Source organism: Dermochelys coriacea, chromosome 19 (genome assembly GCF_009764565.3).
Source record: "Dermochelys coriacea isolate rDerCor1 chromosome 19, rDerCor1.pri.v4, whole genome shotgun sequence".
Lineage (NCBI taxonomy): Eukaryota > Metazoa > Chordata > Testudines > Dermochelyidae > Dermochelys > Dermochelys coriacea.
The window spans coordinates 10,919,197-10,944,071 of record NC_050086.2 but is presented as its reverse complement, the minus strand read 5'-3'; the positions used below and the strand labels follow the sequence as shown (position 1 = coordinate 10,944,071).

At 42.9% G+C, this 24,875-nt stretch overlaps 1 protein-coding gene across 2 annotated transcripts in view; it reads left to right on the top strand.

The window, feature by feature from the left end:
• Window positions 1–24,875, top strand: part of WASF2 (WASP family member 2) — a 40,379-nt gene that overhangs the window by 2,553 nt on the left and 12,951 nt on the right. For both annotated transcript variants that reach the window (XM_038377723.2, XM_043506107.1), the window contains 3 exons: window positions 18,363–18,516; window positions 22,552–22,686; window positions 23,242–23,395. In XM_038377723.2, the coding sequence (XP_038233651.1) occupies window positions 18,387–18,516; window positions 22,552–22,686; window positions 23,242–23,395 (419 nt within the window). In that variant the 5' untranslated portion in view covers window positions 18,363–18,386. The remainder of the gene's footprint in view (window positions 1–18,362; window positions 18,517–22,551; window positions 22,687–23,241; window positions 23,396–24,875) is intronic.

Here is a 24,875-nt window from a genome sequence, read left to right as displayed (position 1 = left end):
CTTAAAACATGAGCCCCTACTACTTGGGCTATAAGACCCTCTAAGCCAAAGCTGTAGCAGGATCTTCAGCCTCAATATGTAGCCCAGCCAACGCTTGATGGGGACAGTGTGTCATACTGAATGGATGAGAGTTCCAAGAAGATGACATTCAGTTCATCCTTGGAAGGTTAACATTTTTATTGTCCACTTCCTGAGTTTGCAAACAGATGGTTCTAGTACTTCTGCTGCTGGCCATACTCTTTCCAAGCAGTTGCAGAGTAAAATTAACAAGACCGTGCTTGGTTACACTATTTTTCTTTAGAACCCTGTGAATAGCAGTGAAACCAACAACTCAGCTGCTGTTTGGGAAAGCTGTATTGTCCATTTACCAGGCTGGTGGACCTCCACCAGCCTTTCATTCTGGTATTGCCTAGTAGATTTCTGGTGAACTTTTCAAGCCCTGATTTACAGAAGTGTGTACAATACAACCCATAATAATGGAAAGAGATGAGAGAATAAGAATTGAAGACAGCTGGAGTAAGGAAGGCTGTAGGCCAGAGGTGGGCAAACCTTTTGGCCCGAGGGCCACATTTTGGTTTGGAAATTGTATGGAGGGCCATGAATGCTCACAAAATTGGGGGTTGGGGGGTGGGAGGGGGTTGAGGGCTCCAGCTGACGGTGCAGGCACTGGGGTGGGGCCAGAAATAAGAGTTCAGAGTGTGGGAGGGGGCTTTGGGCTGGGGCATGGGAGGGAGTATGGGGTGCAGGCTTCGGATAGCACTTACTTCAAGCAACTCCCAGAAGCAGCAACATGTCCCCTCCTCCAGCTCCTGCGTGGAGGCACGGCCAGGCAGCTCTGCACACTGCTCTGTCCGCAGGCGCCGCTTCTGCACCTCCCATTGGCCGCAGTTCCTGGCCAATAGGAGCTGCAGAGGCAGCGTTTGGGGCAGGGGCAGCGTGCGGAGCCCCCTGGCTGCCGCTACATGTAGGAGCCGGAGCGGGGACATGCTGCTGCTTCCACGAGCTGTGCGGAGTCACAGCATGCACTGAGTGGGGTAAGCTCTGAACCCTGCCGGGAGCTCGAGGGTCAGATTAAAGTGTCTGAAGGGTCAGATGTGGCCCCCGGGCTGTAGTTTTCGCACCTCTGCAATAGGCAGTAGAACTGATACAAAATGCACTACTTTATCTGGAATGCTACATTTAAAAATAAAAGAAACTAGTGACTGGTGAGTTGTATTATGGGATAGCTACCCACAGTGCACTGCTGCCTACAGTGATGCAAGCTAGTGAAGACGCACTCCAGCGTCACAAGGAGTGTGGTGTGGACATGCACAGCCGACTTAATTACTACGGAGGCTGTGTGTTGACTTTACACTATAAATTTAAGTCAATTTAAGTTTCTACTGTAGACATGCCCTTAGTAAGGAAAGAGACATGGAACTGTTGAGAAATACAGAGCTGTCACTATTGGAGATTGTAGGAATGAGTAACTAATAACATTCTGTTAAGCAGAATTTTATACCAACTTCACTAGGAATTGTATTGCATATCAAATAGATGAACAAAAATAGATGAATTTTTAAGCTTACAGTTCAGAACACTTCTTGTGATCAATGATTCATTTGTTGACAAATTCTTTAAAAAAACCTTATGTATAAATACCAAACCATGTTTCTGGCATATTTTAAATGTGACTGATTCTTCAGGGCTTGGTTTAGATGGAATTCATTCATTCAAAGCTTAGGTAAATGTGTGGTGTGGTGTGGTGTGGGTGAGTAGGTTAAGTCTTCTGAAGTTTGCACTGTTTAAATCCAGTTATGTTGGTGAGTCCAGCTCTGCTGACCCCTCACCCAAATCCCAGGGAGGAAAAACGGGGGAGATCGATTGGGGTTAGTCCTGCCACAAAAGTTAGGTAAGTTTTTGACTGACAGCTTCTTGTACAATAGGCAGATTTACAACATAAAAGGCTTGACTTTAATTATTCTAGTACCCTTTTCAGATAGGCCTTTTGGACTCAATTTAGTATATTATTCTTTCAAACTAAGGTTTCTTTTGTGTTTTTAATTAGACGTAACAGATACTGAGAACTGAGCAAAATACAATGCAACACTCGGTGAGGAACAGTCCTGTACAGACCAGAAAGTGAATGGACTAGAAAGATCTTAGACGTGTTTTCCTGTCTCTTGTTTGCATGGTTCAGGTTAAAGTTTTTACACTTTCTGGTGTCTCTGTATGTAAGAGATATTGGACTTGTGAAGTCCAAAAGTCCAATATCTCTTATTGCAAAAAAGTGAAGATTTTCTTGAGGGCTAAAAATGGCCAAAGAAATGCTTTGGCGAAAGGCTCAGCATTTATTTTTTGTCTTGTGTAGTGCCTGTAAGAATGCTCTAGGTGTGCAAAACATACAGTAGAAAAACTAGAAGTAAAATCTGTAGCTTGTCTCTCAAGTAGCAAGTCTGACTAGGGGGCGGGAATGGTGGCGGGAGAATAGCATGACGCACCAAAGGCCTGATGATGTTGTTCTTTGCACATAACATCTATAAGTCTTTGGCCCCTTCATTGCCTTAAGTCTTTAGTTATATGAACAAAATGCAACTGTTCTCCAGTAGAGTAGGTGCTTAGGGCATGATGCTTACTACTGTACTTTGAGCAATACCTTTGTTTTTAATAGTGCTTGGTACTGTGAGCAATACCATGCCTAATAATAAATATTTGCAGGATCAGTGACTTGTACATTATAAGTGCCTAGACAGGTGAAAACTGAATAGTAAAAGTTGTGTGTAAGAACTGTTGATGGTTCATAATCAAATGAGTGCTCAGAACAGAACTATCCTGCTGAAGTTCACTTCCTCTCACTGCAACTCTGCGTGCTAAAGAAAAAAAAAATGCATACTGTATTTTCTTTTTTTGGGGGAGTGGCTATATCGAGTCTCCTACATATCCTAGCATATAGGGGAGGCTTATAAGGGCTTTGTCTAGATGTTTACAGGGTGATGACCTCACCCAGACTTAGGCAAGATTTTTATTTCTTTGGGAGCTTTCTAGTTTTTTCACTGCTGGGGGTGGGGGTGGGAAGAAGAGGAGTGGAGAGTGAAAGATCACACTCTTCCCTTTTTCCTCCTCCCAGAAAAGCTGAAATATGAGCTTGGGTTGTGTTTTGTTCAGGCGCACAGTCCATAGGCTGCACATAGTGTTAATCACACTCAAATGCAAAACTCACATTTGTAGTAATAAAGCTAAAATATAGTCCCAAGGTCCCCCCTCTAATTCCTGAAATTGTAGTGAAGCTTTCCGGTATAATAATACCATTGATTGAGGCATGGGAGAACAGACTTTCCCTGTGCATGTCCTAACCGAGGAATTTGCTGTGGGGGGTTTTTTCTAGAAGAGATTCTGGAGTCTTTGCTAATTTTAGGGCAGATAGCAGAAACTGGTGTTTGCAGATATGCAAGATGAACCTAATAACACCTAGGTCTTTGTATATAGTGCTTCTCATCAATAGATCTCAAAGTGCTTTACAAAGGATATCATCGTCTTTTTTACAAATGGAGAAACTGAGGCACAGGGCAGTGGAGTGAGTTTCCCAGGTTGTCAGTGCAAAATCCAGGAATAGACTTCGGGTCTACTGAGCCCAGTCCAGTATTCTCTGCACTAGGCCACACTTCCCGCACATAGACTCCCCCTGGTCTGGAAGGTACTTCTAACTTGGCTTTGACATCTCCAGGTGACCTGGACCTTCTCTCCCTGGTTGATAGCATCTCCTCCATTTTCAGAGGAGGCCTGGTGCATGCCCTTACAGGAAGAGGATGCTTTAGGGTTGGGTGCAGTGAGTCCTGGAGGACAGAGAGAGCAGACAATTGACATTGATTCTCAGAATTTTTTGCTCTTCTTGACAATTTTTTTTCTGCTTGTTAGTCTGTTATCCCTGCTTTCTGATTGACTGTACCTGAGCATATTCAATGATATCACAGATCCAAGTGATTAGTTAATTCTCCACTCGGGTGGCCTGGGTGATTGTGCTACACCCTCCATCTCCACTTGTATTGCTGCTTCTGCAAATAAGATGGGGTGTAACCTATACCATTCCTCTCAGGAATTCTGTGCAGTCCTTCCTGCTGTTCTGTGCAGTCTTATTTTTAACCCAAAATCCTTGAACCTGTGTTCAAGATTAGTAGTGACTTACATAGCATTGTAAAGCTCTTGGAGATAAACAGATATAAGGTGCTTATAAATGATTGCTTCATTATTGAAGGCCTCCATTGTTCTGCCCCTTCTGTGTATGAGATCTGCCCTGAAGCCACCTACAAGACTGTTGTTCTGAGATCATGTGTGACCTGTTATTTTGAAGGTTATCCACCATCGCTCTTCGAGATAGCACACAATAGAGAATGGGATGGAACATGTATAAGGGTGTTTCTTGCTAAAATGAATCAATTCTTAAAGTTGCTGTAAGAATATAAATGAGCTCTACTTTATTTGGTTTACATTGGAAAACATTTACCTATAGTTGCTCTTTTCCTTGTATTTTGTGCTGTTTAATATAGGTAGATACTTTTCTTCTTGAAAAGGGCTGATTTAGTGTGGTCAAACATGTTATTTCCCTGCTGGATTGCAGTGTATCTGTTTGAACAATTCCTTCATGAAATGAAGATCTTAATTCGTACAGGAAAAAAGGGACATGTGGTGGAAATGTCCTTATTTCAGGACAGATGGTTAGGACATAGGCCTGGAACCAACATTCTGTGTGCAGCTCAGCCACTAACATTCCATATGATTTAGACAAGTCACTTAACTGTTCTGTGCCCCAGTTTCCCCTTCTGTAGAGCTGGATTATTGGTTCTTACCTTCCTTTGTAAAGAAAGATTGTTATGGGAATGATGAGCTGTGCCTTTTTGTGATGGCTAGAGAAGGCTTCATTGGTGAAAGTGACTTAGGTGAGCATGCTTTGAGTACCTAGATAGAAGACGTGCTGGAGGGAGAACAGTATTCCCTGCCCCCTTCCTATCCTATTAAGATACTATGTAGTGGAAAAACACAATAGTATTCTGGTCCTGGCTTCTCTATGACTGGACTGTTTAGAATTTCTAATAGGAATAATCGTTCGGTTTGTGACAGCCAGTGAGTTGATGTCCCTTTTTTTCACAGCAGGTTTACATTAATTGTTCATATGCTGTGTAGCTTTGCTAAGCATTTGTTGGCCTGTTATATTACCGGAATGGGACAGAGTATGTTTCATTTCTCATGTTTCCTCTTTCAGTGCCTTCCTTTTTTCTTTTTTCTTCCTTTTTAGAGTCTTGCTTCAAGTGTCTGTGTAGCTAAATTCTTTTCTTTTGCTTGGAGGAATGAGTGATGCTTTGCTTTCAACCAGCTCTTCGTTGGGAGGCTTTAAGTGGCATTCAGAGGACGCCATCAGACACAATGTCTGATGGAATGGTATAGCTGCAATTCATGCATGGAGTGCAAAAAATAGGACTTAATTGGTAGGGAGGGGAAATGGCAACCCAGGTTGACTGAATGGGTGAAAGTTTCATGACTGCCCCAAGACTAGCAAATAGTGTTGTGAGTTGCTGGCACTGCCAGAGCAGAAGTGAGAGTCCCCTTTGCATACACCCTGCTTTTGTGCACAGTAAGGGAAAATCCACATTCTTATGCCTTTGGTCTTACAGCTGCAAATAGAAGAGAGAAATACACCCCCGCCCCCAAATCCTGTCCCCTCAATACCAGCAGCATCTGGTCTGAGCCTCTGTTGGAGGAAGACGCTGTAACTATAAAAACAGCTTTATCTTCTGTCTTGGACATCATAAAATAACTGACCACTTCCCCTTTAGAGGCTAAATTATAAAACACATAATCAACCAGTTCGTACAAAGTTGTATTTTGATCTCTATTGAGAATTCAGTCTTGTGTCAAGGACGTCGCTTCTAGGGTCTGGCTTTACACGAAAGGTTTTCATAAAGCAGCTTTAGATGCTGGAACGTGTGGTGAGCATCTTGTAGCTAAAGACTTGGATCAATAACAACCTTAATACAATCTATTCTCTCTTCCTCGTGAAAATATCAGTTCTGTGAAATCATGGTTTCAAACACTTTACGCCTTGAGAGTCTGAACTATTTTTTTAATGATGCAGAACTCAGGGCAGAGGGCTGTGCTTTATTTAAATATCTTAAGTGTCTGAATTGACAGTTTCAGCACATGCAAAAATTAAATTACAGTTAAAACAAAACAAAAAAATTGCCCCATTGCCTGCAGATGATTCCACAGTCATCTGCCACTGAATCCTAATCAACACTTGCCTATCTTCCCAAACCTAGAAAGCCTGGTTAAAACAATTGGGGTTTGCTAGCGTGCTCTAAAGTCCATTAAATCTGGTCTCTGGAAGACCAAGGGAGACAGTGAATTTCAGAATCAAGGTCTCTTCATTGAGAATACCCTGTCAGCAGTTTAACCAGGGGACTGCTCTGTCCTACCTCAGGCCTTGCCTGCACTACAGAAAAAGGTGTGCTCTTTACTCAAGGGAAGATGAGGCAGTTTGTAGTTGGAAAGGTTGAGTTAGAGGCTACTCAACCGGACTTGCAAAATCATGTGAAAACTACAAACTGCTTTGTCTTGGATTTTGACTTGAGTGAACTTTTTTATGTAGGCCTCAATCTGGCTGCTGCTGAATCATACAAGGTCTGAAGGCACTGTTGTTGTCTGGTGGAAAAGGGGTTAAATCCTGGTTCCTTCTAGCGTTCTCTTCTGGCTGCTAAAGAGATGCATCCGATGAAGTGAGCTGTAGCTCACGAAAGCTTATGCTCTAATAAATTTGTTAGTCTCTAAGGTGCCACAAGTACTCCTTTTCTTTTTGCGAATACAGACTAACATGGCTACTACTCTGAAACCTGCAATAAATATCAGTTTCACCGTACACCACACACAAACCCATGAAGAAATATTTCCATGGATGATCATCGAAATTTACAGATAGGCAAAGTAAGAAAAATGCTGCTTGACAACTTATTAGAGGCTGGTTTAAGGATATTTACTTGACATGTGATGTAAACAATTTGTTACAGTTATAAAACTTTTAAATTCCAATGTCCACTGTTATTAAATAACTGTCTGACCCCCAGTTTCCTGCAACTGTAAAAATTTAAATGGCTACATTTAAAAATGCTTAAAAATAAACATAGGTATCTGTCAAAATTACAAATAAAAAATAAAAATTGAATTCTGCCAAACCTATTACTAATTTATTGCTTTCTAAATCTTTGGGTGTCTGAATAGAAAAGTCTCCTTATGATTGTGATCTAACCTAAATGTGCCCAGTGTATTTGAGAGGGAAGGTCGGGGAGGCAATATCTTTTATTGGACCAACTTCTGTTGGTAAGAGAGACAAGCTTTTGATCTTAAGGAGCTCATGTACCGTGCATTTTATTATTTTAAACTAGCAGTCACGGTGGGGTGAGTGTGGGGTGACTAACTCCACTTATCCCTCATTCTGAAGATACTGTTCTAGTATATAAATCAGTGAGGTTGATAACTACTTAGCCCTCCTGTAGATGAAGAAAGAACAAAACAAAGCTTGACCAGGTATTAAGGATTGAGCATCAGAAAAGTGTGAACACCAAGGTGAGGGAAGAATGGCCTGGCATGGTGCAATGGATAGGAGTAGGAATGAGAATAAACAAAGGACAGTTTGGGCTGGGTGCTGGTATAAAACCTAAGCTAGAACTCCCTGCTGGGGGGAGATTTTCACTTAGAGAATAGTCTCCCAAGGGAGGTGATGGAACCCCTGTTATTTACTGGCCTGGTTCAAGTTGTAAACTTACCCAATTGGAGCCCCCTACCCAGTGTGTACTGTTAGCCTGGAGAAAGATTCAGTGGGACTACTTGCAGCAGTAAACATAAGCATGTGCATGTTTGCAGGATCGGGGCACTACTGCAGAGTAGCAAAATGCTGGGTTTTTGAATGGCTCCCTTTACAGTTCTTTTCCATCTCTGACTTTTGACTTCTCTGAGGCAGTAAAACATGTTTTATTGCCTCAAACACCATATCCTGTTACTTTTGTAATTGCAAGGGATCTACATCTTATTTTGACTCCATGTAGAAATCATGATCTCTTTCCTCTAAAATTGCTTGTGACTGAAATCCCCACAGATATTCATAAAATAACATTTAAGGCATCAACTCCCTCAAATTTTCTAATGTCAAAGGTTAACTTAAAATATTAATGCTGGAAAGATTAATTTAAGATATTAAATCATTTCAGGCAAGAATACCCAAACATATTATAATTACTTTCTTTTCTTACAATTAAAGTAATTGGATTATATTTAATGAGCTATTTACATTTAATAATTAAGAAAAGACTTATCTTTCTAGTATTCCCCAAGTGTGGCGGAAGGGTGGAGACCCTCTGCTGTGATATAGTTATCTAGGCATGAGTTGAAACTGAAAGAGCAGTTGAGCTATTCAGAAAAGGGTTAGAGCTGCTTCTTTGTTTCACTAATAAAATATAGTTTAGGAACTCTGCTAGAAAGAGTAACGTATATTTAAGGACAGGTGAGAAGGTTTATTGGGCTCAGTTGCAAATGAGGTATAACAGTTCGCAGAAAAAGAGGCTCAAAACGTGCTTCGACTTCAGGAATAAATCAATTCAAAAACTGCTTACACCAATTACAATGTTCTGCTATGTGATGAAAATATACCAATGTGAGATTTGAGGCTTCATAAGGGCCCAGTGAATGTTTTATTATGGTAACAAACACGCCTCCTCTGGTGGCTAGCGGAGGGTAGCATGCAGGAGGGGAAGAAAACCTGCTATTCCTATTAGCACTGACTCAATTTTGGAATGAGGTAGTGAGTGGTGCCTGCCTTACCAGAGGTGCACCATTTGCAGAAATTGGCTTGTCGCTTTGGGGAGGCATTCATGTAGCAATGCCGTGAGACTTTGATGCATTTTTGGGGTAATATATGACACAGCTAGGAATGCAGCAGTTATTCAGAAAGCCAATTGAAAATGTGTTGACTGGAAAACCATGTATTTAAAGTCAATTTAGTGATGTTAGAAAATGTTAGATTAAGAGCCCCGGAGCCATCTTACATTTTATCCGTAACTCTGGTTCTTCATGGAAAATGACAGAGCAAGCTTCCTCCATGCTGCCCTCATGCCCAAGTAATGCATCTCAATCCCGATCTGGAGAGACCTGCTCTTGGGCTCAAAGAGTAATTGTCTCCCTGGCCCAGACCAGTCATTGGTCTGTCTCCTGAGATTGCCAAAGATGCTGAATGAGGTGGTAATTGTGCCGTGGACTCTCATCTACTGGGAAAGGGTTGTGACATACTCATTTAATAGCTTTCAGATGCTAATGATACAAGATCTAGATCTGGGCCAAATGGGAATCAAAGACCTAAAGATGAAAGATTGTATCTTGTTACCAGTCCCCTGATCCATCCTTTTCCCATGTAAGTGAGCTGTAGCTCACGAAAGCTTATGCTCTAATAAATTTGTTAGTCTCTAAGGTGCCACGGGTACTCCTTTTCTTTTTGCGAATACAGACTAACACGGCTGCTACTCTGAAACCTGTAATATCTGAGGATCCAAAATGATACTTCTGGATTATCTGAATAATCTAAACTTTACCTTCAAGACTATTTGAAGCTAGCAGCTCTATGCAGCAGAGTCGCTAGTAACCATGGGTCCTTGCCAAAATTAGTCAACCTTTTAATAATAAATAAATAAATAAAAAAAGTCAAGAGCTCAAGTGAATGTTTCACTACGTCTAATCCACCTATTTCCCCTGCAGCTGCAACAGCAAAGAGCTTCCAGTATTTAAGTAGCTGATCTTTTTTTTTTTTTGGTGTACCTGTACATGCCAAGAGCTGAAACTTTCTGCTGTTGAGCTTTATTTTCTGAAGATAATTAGTGTCAGTAGTTCTGTATTCTGAGACTTAAACATCTGTGACAATTGTTTTAATTGTACTATATTGACTTTCTTTTGTCACTACTATTCTAAAATTTTATTTAAATGTCTGAGTTCTGTGTGTATGCTTAGTCAAGGACCAATAAAGTCTCATACAGATGACCATTTTTGTTTAAAACTTGCTTCTCAGTTAAATGAATGAAAACAGAGTTCTTCTCTGAAAAGTGGCTGTCTAGAAGGGCCAGCTTTTCATTCAACAGATTTTCCTGTTTGTATTGGGTCATATCGGCTTGCTTTAGTGACGCACAGTTCAATTCCTATTAACCATGTAGTGCCAACCCAGCTATGGGAGAGTGAGCTGGATTCTTTTCTGGTTTGCTCATCGTCATCAGAACTGATAACTAAGTCCCAAATGAAGACCCAAATTCTGACTTACACCTGTGCAATCCCCTTGAAAGCAATGAGTGGTGGTGTGGTGATGCATGCCAGAAAAAAGAACAGCTTGGTTTTCAGATTCCATGGTGGGTTTGCAGGGCTGGCAGCTTTAAAAAAAGAAAAACTCACTTGTAAACTGAGCAAACTAGATAGGGAGGCCTTGAAAGACAATCGGCACAATGCTACTTCTGGAGTCACTTTTCTGTTAAAACTGCGTTTAAGTTTCTCAGAGCAGATCAACATTTTTAGGGTCTCCAAGGCTTCTCCTTACCCCATGTTTTCCTAAACCTACTCCTTCAGCTCTGCCTCTCTTTCATAGTGCCACAGGATCCCTCTTATCAACATCTGGATTTGGTGATTGAGGTGGGCCCGCTGTGTTTACTGTTGTTCATACATCTACAGGGTAGTTACCTGATTGGGCAAACCTTCAAATGAGTGTGGATCTAGCTTCAGGGAAGTCTTTTGTGTGATGGCAGGCAAAGGGTTGGATTGGACTGACCTTTCAGGACCTAATGAGCTGTAAGAGATGTTGGGGAATGTTTTCTCCTATGCATGTGGGTTTTATCCTCACAAATCCTCTGACTTGTGGGGAGAATAGACCCCTGTGAAAGAAAGCAGTCCAGAGTTACCTTCCACTGCTGACTCTTGTTCAGCTGTTGGCAGGCTTGAAAGCTAAAGACAGATGACCATCTGACATGTTTTTGGGACTGAATACTTGTTACAGCTGGCGGAGTGAAATAGTCTGTGGCATCACATGGCAGTTTGCTCTATAATTTCACTCCCCATTGCTCAGAAGCAGTACTGATTGCTAGGTAGGTCTCCTCTCTTAGGGTAAAAAGAAAAGGAGTACTTGTGGCACCTTAGAGACTAACAAATTTATTAGAGCATAAGCTTTCGTGAGCTACAGCTCACTTGTAGCTCACGAAAGCTTATGCTCTAATAAATTTGTTAGTCTCTAAGGTGCCACAAGTACTCCTTTTCTTTTTGCGAATACAGACTAACACGGCTGCTACTCTGAAACCTGTGATTATGCAAGTCTCTTAGGGTAGCGTGTAACAGCAGCATCTCTGATTATTGCATCCCACTTCTGTGTGGCCACATTGTGCACTTGGATATTGCCATGAGTTCTCAGCAGAACCTTCTGCTGACTTTTTTCTGTTTTTTCCCGTTCTCTCTATGTGTCTGGCTGCTTTGTCCTCTTCCCCTGCCCCCTCCCTTTTGAGATTATGCAAAAGCCAGTCTCTCTGGCCATTACAGCTTGATGGGGGAGCAGTTACTGCTGAGAGAAGCTTGAAATTTAAAGTAGAGTTGTCATAGACACTAGAATAAATGGTCAGTCTGCATTGGCAGGCCACTAAGTCCCATTTCATACTGATGGGAATTTCATATCTGATTATCTTTCCCCTCTCATTCGCAAACCTGCTGGTGTGTCTAATACTCCCAAAGGTTCTCTCTGAGGAGCTTAGCTGGAGGTCAGTTCCTCTTTGCTATGCTCTTTGTGTTTGGGAGGATTATTTGTAGCAATCAATGCTGCAGAAACTTTAATTTGATTGTTGGGGAAGGGTTATCAGTGACCTGAACACACTTGAAAATGCGCTATGTCCACCTCAGGTGCTGTGTTGCACCAGGCATTGTGGCAGATATTACTTCTGGTGCTAAAATTTACTCTCAGATTGTTTCTAATATAAGAAGTCACTCCTTGCACTAATGGTGGGGAATTATATTGGCAACTCCCTTTAATGCAATGCTAGTCATTCAAATATCAGTGAGAAAATAGCTCCCAAAATCTTGTAAGCAAGGTTTGTGAAGTATGTGACCTTTGTTTTTAGACTCTTCTTTCTCCTCTCCATCATGATTACCATGGTATCTGAGCCCTTTACAAGAAAAGAAAACAAATAATTGGTTGTCAGCTGTGGTGGTGGTCTTCCTCACCCCAAGCCCACAGTAGGGAAGCTTTTGGTCTTGATTTCAGTGATTTCTTCTCATTGACAGAATTCATGTAGGAAAGCAGATGGTTAATCCTGGGATGTCACAGTCTTCATCAAGTATTAAAAAGCAACACAATCTCCCTAATTATTCATGGCAGTTGTTCTGTCTCATGGGGTTTGCTGTTCCAGCCATGTTTTTCAGAATGGTGAATATGGGTGCAACTCCGTCCAAAGGGCTTGTAGACTGGCAAGAACTGTTTCAAAGAAACCAATTCTACTTGAATTCAGTCCAGAACTCTGTGATTCCTGTAGGATCCACTGTAGCAGAGCCCAATTTGCAGGATTTGAGTACCCATAGTCAACTAATCCAATATACCTGAAATATCCAGCTGACTAGAAGCGTTAGTAGTAGTTCACCGCAAGTTAAGCTTTCAGTTCCATGTGGCGGATAAGCAGATACCAGCATTAGGAGTTGCATTTCTCCATTTACAGTCTTCTGTCCTATTAATTAGTTAACTTACCTTATCTTTTTGTAGTATCCTCGATGCAAGTTTTGGGTTGAATAATTTTGTGCTAAAGAGAGAAACAGATTCAAGGAGAAGTCCTGATTGCTTAGGGTTTAAAGTTCTAGATAGGCTGGTCTCCATGAGCAACAGGGAGGCACCTCTCCAGCTGTGGAGAAACAGGAGGCAGTTAAGATCAGAGGGTGTGGAGTACGAAAGCAGGGGGACATAGCATGAGAGATAGTATGGAGCAAGTGCATAGTGAGTGTTGAAATTGGAAGGGTGCTGCTGGGTGGAAGACTGCTAGGAATCTAGGAGTGGTGGTATGAGCTTCCTGGAATGAGAGAGTCTGCTGCAGCATTCAGCAGTTTTTTGTAGGAAGAACTTGAGGTGATGGAATTGTAGAAGAAGAGATGAGCACTCAGAAAAGCATAAATAGCGATGTCAACAAGGAGTGAGAAAATGACAAATCCTGGCAATGTTTGGTTGGAAGAGATAGAACTTGCAGCTATGGGAGAGGCAGGAGGGGAGAAGGCTGGCCATTGGGCAGTTCAGCCTGTAGTGTCCTCAGATTTTGGGATGAGGAGGAGAGACTTCTATTGTTAATTCTGAAATCGTGTTTCCAAGTTATCCCAGGCATGTGTCCCTCTTCCAGGGCTTGGGGGAAAAAAAAACAAAAACAGTTGTCAAGTGGGAAGTTCTCATGCAAGTGAAAGGGGACTAAGTCATCAATTTCTAAAGAATCTCAGTTTTCATTTGAAAAAGTTGTTAATTATGGTTGTGAGGATAACTTTAAACTGATAGTGTTGTCTGCAGAGAAATAGCTTCCATGCGTCTGCTTACAGCTTTCCCAACCAAGCAGCGGTGTGAAACTGCCAGGTCATGCTGTTGTTTGGGTCAGCAATGAGTAGCAGCTGGGGCACTGGCCTGTTGTTCCTTGACCTGAGTGGTGCTGTTCTTCTGTGTGGTTGTCTTTCCCTATCCAGTATTCTGTATCAATCTCTGACTTGAAAATGTTTCCTCTCTATGGAGATGACAGGCCACCCTTAGCCACACCCCATGTCACAACAGGAAGTGTGTGGGTGCTTTAGATCCATAAAGTATTCTTGTGGTTTTGTACAATACTGTGTATACTGAAAACTGTAGCATTTAAACATAGCCAAGTCTAAACTTTCAATAACAAATCCATATGACTGCTCTCCAAGGATTCTGTCACATCTCGCTTCACAACTGATTTCATTTGATTTGAGAGGAAATATCTAAATCCATATATCACACAAAGCTTGAAACATTTACCTGACACCTACTGTCCTGATGACTAGTGGTACTGGCCAGGATGGAAAATAGTTGTTCTGTCATGTTCCTACAGCTTAAAAGAATAAAGTAGTTGTGTACTGTCCTTTGTGTTCTGTATTTATTTGTAGCATATTGTGAATCAGCTTTAATGAATTTTTAAGACTAAACCTTACTAGCAGGCTCCTACTTTTACTAGGCCTTTTCCTTCCTGGCTTCACTGACTACTTTTCTTTTTTCTCCTAGATCATGGTGCATTTATCCTTGTGTTGTCTATGTATGGCTACACTGCTCTGCACTTTGAACTATGGGGGCATGAATAGCAGCGTGCACCAAAGTACTGAGCTGTAGCTCTCCTATGTGGAGCTGTGGGAGTTAGACGCAAACTAGGAACCTTTTAGTTCGCTCCCACAGTGTCCACATGGGGATGTTACAGAGCATCACTTCGGTGCACGCTGCTATTAACAATTGTGTTGTTTGAACTGCCCTAATGTCTAGTTTCCTTTCTTCGTTTCTCAGCATTGTTTTCTATCTCCTTCCCCTCATCATTTCTCTCTGCTTATACGTCCCCCAAAATCTCTCCCTCAAATACACTGTTCTTTGTGTCTAATCAGTTGCATGATTTTCCTCTTCCCATCCACTTATACGTAGGGCGTGGAAATTTTACAAGATATGTAATAAGTGGAGGGATAAGCCTCCTAACCGGAGACTGATATTACAAGATGAGAGGGGCCTCGATGTCCAAATGCAGTGTCCTGTGGAGAAGCTACCCCACCCCAACAGCTGCTGGGAAAAGGGAGAGGGCCCAGCCATTACTAAAGGCTACTGTCACTGGGCCCTGCTCAGAGGCCCCAGGTATCATGTCTGTCTTGTCTCCGGCTTAGTAATTGTCTGATATAAAGCTGAAGCCCTGAATCCTCTGTCCCTGCTGAAAGGGAAAAGGAGAATTCTTCTTTAACTGCCCCCCTCCCAAGAACCTTCTAGCTACTGCAAGGGCAATTGGGTGGCTCTCTGCAACATCCCCTGTGCCATGACACCCGGGGCCTCTGAGCAGAGTCCAGTGACAAAAGCCTTGTAGTAATGCTGCATCCTCTCCCTTTTCCCAGCCCCCCAGCATAGATAGACTGCACAAGTGTAAACAGTGACTTTTGCCAGACTTTTGCTGTTTGCCTTAGTTTCAAACAAAGCGGTGTATACATCACAGTCTAGACAAGTCCTTATTTCCTGGGGGGCATAGCCAACATAGTTCTAAGCCAGTGGCTCCTAAGAGGAGTGTGACCTCCCCCTCCTCCTCCCCCACACATTAGATTGGCAGTAGGGTGGTCCCCATGTCCCTCCTGTGTCATAACTAGGGTCCTACCAAATTCACAGTCCATTTTGGTCAATTTCACAGTCGCAGGATTTTTAAAATAATAAATTTCATGGTTTCAGCTATTTAAATCTGAAATTTCATGGTGTTGTAATTGTTGGGGTCCTGACCCGAAAAGAAGTTGTGTGGGGGTTGCAAGGTTTTGAAGGGAGGGTTGCGGTAGTGCTACCCTTGCTTCTGCGCTGCCGCTGCTGGCGGCGGCACTGCCTTCAAAGCTGGGCAGCTGGAGAGTGACGGCTGCTGGCTGGGAGCCCTGTTCTGAGCGTAGAGCTGCCGCCAGCAGCAGCACAGAAGTAAGGATGGCCTGGTATAGTACGGATTGCCACCCTTCTGCATTGCTGCCTGCAGAGCTGGGCCCTCAGTCAGCAGCTTCCACTCTCCGGCTGCCCAGCTCTGAAGGCAGCAATGCAGAAGTAAGGGTGGCTTGGTATGGTATTGCCACCCTTACTTCTGCCCTGCTGCTGGCGGGGTGCATCCTTGAGAGCTGGGCGCCTGGTCAACAGATGCCGCTCTCCAGCTGCTCAGCTCTGAAGGCAGTGTAGAAGTAAGGGTGGCAATACCGCGACTCACCTAAAATAACCTTACATCTCCCCTGCAATCTCCTTGTGAGTCAGGACCCCCAGTTTGAGAAACATTCGTCTCCCACATGAAATCTGTATAGCGTAGGGTAAAAGCACACACACTAGACAAGTTTTCACAGGGGGAGATCAGATTTCACGGTCCGTGGTGCATTTAATGGCCATGAATTTGGTAGGGCCCTAGTCATAACCTTGCCACAGTTGCCACAATATCTTGAGGTGGGGAGAGGGAAGGGAGGGTTCGTTTGTTTTTGTTTTTTTTTTTTTCCCCTGTTCTCTTTGGTCTCTTTCTCAGTATCTTTCCTGTGTTCTTAATTTTTTCTTGCTCTCTCTCCTCCGATGGCTTCCCCTCTTCCCCAGAAGGTTACTCCCTACTCTGGTGGGATGCCCACAGATAGCTCTGTGAAGCCAAGCTACATGTGCTCATATGAGTCCGTGCAGAGAAACGGGAGAAGCCTGAGCAAGTTAGGTACTACCTATGCTTACCTCCCCATATATATGTGAGCTGCGGGTGTGGCTGTTGTTATGGGGTGCTGCTAGGGGGAAGCACGGAAACGCTGGCTTAGCTAAAGCACAAAAACCTAACATGACAGAAGAATTTAGAAGGGTTTGACTTTAGTCCACAAAATGCAGGGAATTTAGAATTAATGGTGGAAGTCCTTCCTTAGCTCACTCTGTACTTAACTATCTGATGGCTTTTACACTACCCAGGCACAGTGAGGTCTAAGAAGGAGGGATTTCAGCCCTATTAGATTTTCCTGCTTTTCTTGCTTTTTAGGTTTGGCTCATCAACATCACTTTAATTAGGTTTTTTGGTCTTTTGAAACCTTCTGTTTCACAGTGACAAGTGAACTAAATGACTGGTTTATAATGAAGTTTGGTGGTACTGTAACAAAGCATCCTTATACCTGGCATACCATGCAGTGCTCCAGACCTTGAACTCCTCTGCATTAATGAGTCAAATTTGGAAATTCAAAATGTGGTTTGTGAGATAATTGGTGAGATAATACCCATTCCTTCTTCGTAATATCCTAGTAGAAAAGCATCCAGGAAGGACTCCTGGACCTCAAAGATAAGCTGCCAGCTGCCACAGACTATCAAAGGGTGGCTCAAAGTCAAGAGCAAACAGCTGATTTTAAATTATTTTGGTTCTTGATTTGTTGCTGTTGGTGACAGGAAGCCACGTTCCCCAGGCTGTTAGCTTCCTGTTTTATTTTTACACCCATCCTGAGCAGATCAGCATGTCCATCACAAGGGGAGGCGTCTGTTTCTATAGCATTGTTTCTCATCTGACCTACAAGAGAGACTGTTTTCCTTCTTAAATTAATCAAGAACTTGGGATATATTTGCTTTCATGTTAGAAATTTTGGAGGTGTATCTAACTGCTTGTGCTGTACTCCATTATTCAGGAGCTGAAGTTCCATTTTCTTTTTGTGGACAGGAGGTATAAGAGAATTAATCTGTTGCTTCAACAGTTAGGCATGTTAGCAGTGGAGATTTTGCTGTTACAAAGTACTGGGCAGGCAACAGACACATGCAACCATTTTCTGAAAGATAACTTTCAGAAGCTTTTGAGTTCCGTAAATTTTAGAAGAACTGGAAGTCGGGGTTGGAAGTTCCATCTCACTGTGTGTAGTGAAATCAATATTGATGTCTTTCAGCATTGGGCTCTACCCCCCCTCCTCCCACATATCCTTATAAAGCTACCAATGTGATAAACCACTAACTCTAAAACAATGGGTCTGTAGAAACTAGACCACATGGGAATTTCCCACAAGGGAGGGGCTCAGCCTGAAGGATAAGAAACAGTCACCAGAATGTTTCCTGGTCAGCTGCAAGCACTTCCTGTTGTCTTATGTGAGCCCTCTCTGTCTGCTCTGTTGGTGAGGAGGGAGGGAATGTACATGTCAGTGTGTCTGGCGTAACAGAAGTCCTAACTTCTGTTAACATTCTTGGTTGGAAAAGGAACATATTAAAATGTTCCTATGGAAAGGTGCACAGTAGCCGTCATTAGATGTTCTGCAATATTTGGTGAAGGAATGAGACTGTTTAGTGCAGATGCATCAATGGGAAGGGTGGTGCGGCAGCAGCGGTAATGTAAACAGTCCCTTGCTCAGCTAAGATGAATAATTTTCCATTTGCTGCCTATACACCTGAGCCAATAGGTCTCTGCTTCTCCACTGCAAGCTGTAGAACAGCAGGATCTTTATTTTCAAAGAACCAGTTTCATAAGGGTGGGAAGGGAAAAAGATGCCTGATACATAGAGCTATTTCAGAGCAGGAAAATGAGCATCGTGGCTCTGGTGTGCCTGGAACGTGTGGGTGAGTAATCCTTTCCTGTTTCTTTTTTGGGTTGTTTTTCATCTTTCAGAATACTGCCTGAAGCAGGTCCACCATGCCGTTAGTAACGAGAAACATTGAGCCAAGGCACCTGTGCCGTCAGACGTTGCCTAGCGTTAGAAGTGAGCTGGAATGCATGACCAACATCACCCTGGCAAATGTCATTCGACAGCTGGGCAGCCTGAGTGAGTACCACTGCGAGCCCGCATGCTGCCCTCAGGAGTCGTTAGCTCCCTTTCTGTTCTTGTATTCCTATTTCTCCCCCATCTGCCTTCCCTGGGTAATGCTAAAATATTTTCCCAAAGACATCTCTAATGCTAATTTCCTGTCCTTCTCCCACCTCCTCCTCAACAAAAAGAAAATTGGAGAGGAGGGGAATGGAAGAGCTGCAACAAAATTGTAGATGGAAGGATGGAGCTTAATTGAGGGCTATAAAATTGGAGGCTCTCGGAGTGGCCAGTGCCTTGTCGGAGAAAGCATTTGTACTTGCATGCGCTATTAATTGTAGCTCAACTGTGTTTAATCTACAATTGATCATTTTTAATGAAAGGTAATCAAAACGCGCGCACAGATTCTGGCCTGTTTGCCCGCGCTACGTTTATTGTGTTGCAAGCCTGAAAGTCCCCAGTTCAGACTAAGAACTGCCTCTGGGATATTGGAGTTTGCGGGCCGCATGTTGGTACAGTGGCACAAATGGTTACCAGTGAGGTGGTGGCAGCCTTATGAGTGAGTGAAAACATAGGCCCAAGCTTTATAACAAAAATAAATGGTAAGAATCACTGTGCCTGTACCAACTTCTTTTTTCTCCATTAAAATGTTCTGGATTCAGATTAGCCCCCCTTTGCTCAATATTTGTTTCATTGGCCTTGAAATGAGACCTGCAAATGCTTTGATAAACAGATTCGTACATTGTTTAAATTACTCTAGGACCTATAAGTATCTCTGTTTCCTTCACAAGATAGACCTTTTCTCTCATGCAGTGTGAACATGGGTGAGAGGATTCCAGGCAAAAATTTTCCTGTTTCTCCGGTAGTGAAAGCACATTGCTATCACTAAAACCCCTGTGCTGCCTCCAGGTTCTCATCTGATACTGCTAAAAATATCAATGTGCAGTAATGGATAAGACCAGTCTACCCATCCATTGTCAATTGCCCCTCACGGTTCCACAGTTAGATGTGATTCCTGAGATGGTCACAGAGCATTAGGGTTCTCTTAAAATCCATCATGTGCACATGAAATGAGGAGGGGGAGGACGGTAAAGCTTCTTAAATCCCAAATAGAGAGAGTAAGCTGATCCAGATCCAAAAGGCATGCTGTGGGTTCGTGTGACAGAGCACCAGCGATATCCCTCAGGCTTAGACCTTGTTTGTGCATTTCACAATATTCAAAGCACCTCTGCTTATCCCTCAGAACAGAGAGTGAAGTGCTGAAGCCAGATCACAGCCTGGTTCCTTTATCAGGAGGGTACCAAGGGAGCCTCGCTCTGGGGTGTGGGGAGGACCAATCACAGACACAACCAGGAGTGCTGTTGGGGAAGCTCCTGTGAGACAGACTGTTCGTATTGACACTCATGCGCATCACTGTGCATTTGAGGGTAATGCGGACGGAGGGAAATAAAATTGAGCATCTTCTCCTGTATGCAATCCCAGGGTTGAAGACAGAATTGTAAGTGCTCTGGTCTTTGGGCTAATTACTGCAGAATGTTGAGACCTAAATGACCAAGCTCCTCTCGTAGTTGTCTGTACATTATTTTGAAAATGGGAATATGCCATTTCTTCATGTGCTGAATACTGAGTAATCTGAAGAGAGTTCAGTAAGTGACAGCAGACCTGTCAAGTGAATAAGCAGCCATGCCGAGTATACCACAACCTCTTTACAAAGACACAAACATAAAACTTGTGCAGCATTCATATTCCAGTGAGTTTGCCCTTTGTTACTATGACAGCCAGTAGCACTTTGGAGAGGCAGTCTGTGCATTTCTGTTAATTCTGTGGAATCATAGAAGCTAGAAATGGGAAAGACCTATTAAATCATTCAGTCTGTCTTCCTGCCAGTGCATGATAAAGATAATTTTGATTGTAATTTTTTCTCTTGAAGTAAAATCAATCAAGCAGCTAAATCCCTGAAAACTAATCTCTGCCCCCATCCAAAAAATGTGCATGAAATACAAAAGCATACTGGATCCTATACAGTAACCATGTGATGACACACAGTTATGCCATTAAAGGAATAAGTAAACACTCAAGCACATACACCAGTGTGCATAACCATGTTTGTATCTCATCTTTGTATATTTCAAATGTACTGCTCAGCACTGCAAAACAATGTTCAGGTTTTCCCAACATCTGTAGTCTTTTCCTTGTGAAATTCAGAAATGGGTTCCAGATCTCATTAAAATGGAAACACATAACTTTCTTGTATGAGGTTATTGCTGTGAGGTCTGTCAGATTACATTATAGATGAACCTCCCCTCTCCTTTCATTGTAGCATCCTTTGTAAAATGTGTGAGTTGCTCTTATGGTGAGGTAGAACAGAGAGGATGCTTCATGAAAGCTTGTTACAATGAGATCTATCTGACTCCTGTGTCTGAGGGAATGAATATCTTCTTATGAGTTAACACAGGGAAGCGGTCAAGGTGTGTCAGCAGGGCAAAGTAGGGTCCCTGAATTCAAACCCCATATACCAAGGGAGGCAGGGGGAGGAGAATCACACTGTGCACAACCTGCATAGAAAACAGAGTCACGGGGGTAGGTTCTAGGACTCAGAGACAGCACCCTTGTATAAAATGACTGCAGGGATAGGGGCTTGAGCTTGGCATTACTTCAAAGTGCAGATTCTTTACTCATGTTCGTAAATGTCATGGAGACAGTTGCCCTTGAATGATAGCCTAACTTGGATGTTTTTTCCCCTCCTTCCTTCTGGAATCAGCTGTTGGAAATGCAATTTCCATTTTACCCATTTGACTTGTGCTAAAAGCCAAGATTTCCCAAAAAAAAAAAAAAAAGACTCTAAAGTTACATCTTTATTTAAGCTCCTGACTGCCTTACAGGATTTTTCAAAAGTGCCCAGCACTTGACAGCCCCCACTGACTTCAAGGGGGACTATTGACTACTTGGTGCTTTTGAAAATCAGGCCACTTATTAGAAGCTTAACATCAGGTGTGTGTTTTTGACAGGCTTGGCCATAAATGTTTAGATAGGCAGGATTCTGCACAAGACTGGGTAAGGGTAGGTTCTGGTGGAGGAATAGAGGCAACTGGTATGGTGAGACTGCTGCCTCTTATAGCCAATATTATCTCATTGTTTCCTTGCGCTCCCCACCTGTCTGAATCCACTTAGATTGCAAGTTCTTCGAGGCAGGACTATCTTTTTTTGTTTGTACAATGTCTGGCACAATGATCCATGAGTGGAGGCTCATAGGTGCTACCGCAGTGCAAAGAATGAATAGTAACAACATTTGTCTTGCTGTTCACTGAGCAGTCTGAGGTTTTACAGAGGGATCATCACATTTAAGAAACTCCAGTGAAAGTAGCAATCACTATTTATTTATATTTAGATAATCTTGAAAGCATCAATCTTTCAGGTGCTGCTCTATCTGAAGGAACTCATGGGTCAGTATCCTTGTCTGTGAATGTGGCTATGGCTTTAGGGTCAAGACCTGAATATACCATATAGTTCTAGAATACAATTAACTCTAAAATAGGTACCAGTTACCCTTGGAGAGGCCTTACTGCAAGGCAGTGATTTATAATTTGGGAGCCTTTTTGAAGTGCCATATAGCAATAAAATCTAGCTATGTTTGGTTGTTAATAAACAACATCATGTAACCCTAAAGGGACTGCAAGCCAATCAGATGCAGACTAATACAGCACGCTGTCAACTTGGCTGGTGTCCACCTATGTTTATTACTTTATTCAAGACTTAAGTAGTATACTTCAATTGTGTTTCATTGTTCATAGATCCTTTAGAAAGGTATCATTTAGCTGGAACGGTGCATCAACTCGTCCTCTATGCTAATATCTTGGGTGGTAGCCACACTGCCAAACTTGAAAATAACAAATCTCACTCTTGTAAAGGCTAGTAAATAGCTTGCTGATGCTAACGTGGAAGAAGCAGCAGGTTAGTTTGGGGCGGGGGGATCAGGAGAACTCAAGTATTAAGGGCTGGGGGTGGAAAGTATAATACAGCTCAAAGAGTAATGCAACCCTTTGAATATTCCAGGTAAATTTGCAGAGGACATTTTTGGAGAGCTGTTTACTCAGGCCAACACCTTTGCCTTTCGGGTGAGCTCTCTAGTCGAGAGGGTCGACCGCTTACAAGTCAAAGTCACTCAGCTGGATCCCAAAGAGGAAGAAGGTAATAGAGCAGAGGACAGCACTTGCAGACCAAGCATGCTAAAGAGCCCCATCAAACCAGCAGAGCTCATGGCCTTGAAATGAGTTTGAAGCTATGTGTGCTAGAGGCTCATGTGTTTCCCTTTCCACTAATAGGGACTCTTTTCCTTACTGTCTTGAAAAACACTTTGCTAGTGACATGTGGAATGGTTCCAAACAAGTCTGTTTCCTCTGGAGGTGGTCACTAACAAGTCTCCATGTCCATTGGCTGGCTACTCAGTAAATAGTGTGGCAGCATGATTGTCAGGCTGTGTTTACACTGAAATTTGAAACCACCTTAGCACCTTTCTTGAGAGCCATATTGAAACAATTTCAGATCTCAGTGTAGACAGGGTTGGAGTTTCTTTACTCTACTCTTCTCAAGAGTATTGTGGGGAAAAAGGAACCCAACCATAGAAAGTGCTGAGTGTGCTGAGAACTGTAACTGAAATCAAATGTGGCTACTTGGCCTTCTGTATCAATCACCTGGGTCGAACTGCCCTTCACTTTCTCTTTCCATCGCTTCCCTCCTTCCTAGTGTCCCTACAAGGCATTAATACAAGGAAGGCCTTCAAAAGCTCCACTACTCAGGACCAGAAGCTCTTTGACAGAGACTCTCTCCCGGTGCCCGTCCTTGAAACATACGGCATCTGCAATACTCCTCCACCTCTCAACATTCTCTCCCCTTACAGGTAATGCTGCAGCATCTCTTAGCTCCTTTTTTCCCTTGTAGGGAACATCTCCTCCACAGTTAGCTGAGAAAGGTGCTCACCCTATGGCCAGGGCCACAAGCCACTTACTCAAGAAGCACTAGTCCCTAAGGGAAATGGAATAACCTAACTAGAGTGGCTCGGGCATTTGCTATTCTTTAGCTGGATTATTTGTAGGTTTGCTTCTGGGGTTGCACAAATAAAGGTAGCTGAAAAATTACATAGTTATGTTGTTGCTTTTGTGATGGTGCCTTAGGGAGACAAATCTTGAAAGGCTCTGAGTAACATTGCTAGGTGTTTTGGATATGATATATTTTCTCATACTTCTCTGTGTGATCTCATGGTCACTTTCCAAGAGCCTTCTTGGAAACTACAGGACATAAATTTGCTTCTGGCATTGACACAAATGGGTACAGCAGACTTCTTTAGATTTTGAGCATTATCTGGGCTATTCCTGGTGTCAGGTGACTGACTCAGTTTAGACCCTGGCTGTATAACCTGCATAAAGCCCTTCTCCTTAACGGTCTAGCCATGTTATGTCATCCTGTAGATCAGTGATATTCAGACTGAGGCTCGGGAGCTGCAATTGGCTCTTCAATTAGTTTCCTACGACTTTTTCCAGCACATGATCTTGAAACATTGTGAGATTTAAATATTAACCAATCAGGAGGCTTTTACTATGTTAACCAACTGTAGTTGATAAAATAATACTTGATCAGTCATTTTGCTGTGAGAATATTATATATAAAAACAACTAAATATTTCCTCCTCATACTGTTTAAATGTGAATATATAGCACTATAGTAAGTAAAACTATGAATTCACACAACTCGGGCTCTTTTGGGTAGCTCCTGAACCACTGCGGTCTGAGTGTCTGCTGTAGATAGTCGTAGAGCAGGGGTTTCGGAGTATGAATATGTCTTTAGCCCACATCTGTAAATGTTTTTTGAACAGGTGAAAAGTAATTACAGATAGCTGGAGGCAGCTGTCTTCTGTGAGATGCTACTGTACTGCAAAGAAGAAGGGTGGGCATGTGCATGCACACTCCTGACTTTCAAGGATGTTGCTGGGCCGATTTGGGGTTCCTGAACTGGAGAAGATTTTTCTGAAAAGATGGGTGGGTGAGGAGGGAGGGAGGGAACTTGCTGAAAAGTCCCAGTACATAATTGTGTAATATGTCTTGGAGGAAGTAGCAGGAGCCCGGTCTGGAGGGTGGGGGTGGGAAGGATGGAGATTGTCGCTGAAAAGAACTCTGTTTAGCATTTGGAGGTGCATGCGCTCAAGCCTGTGTCCATTGACATTACTGTGGAGCAGGCTATCTGGAAAAGACAGATGGGGAGGGGAAGGGGCATGTGTGGAGAGAGAGACAGGGGGTGTTTGACAAGAGGGGGATGTTTGACAAGGGGGGGTGGGGACAGACATCTGCTGCTGCCTCTGTAATTGTTAGAGTAGCTGCTCAGGG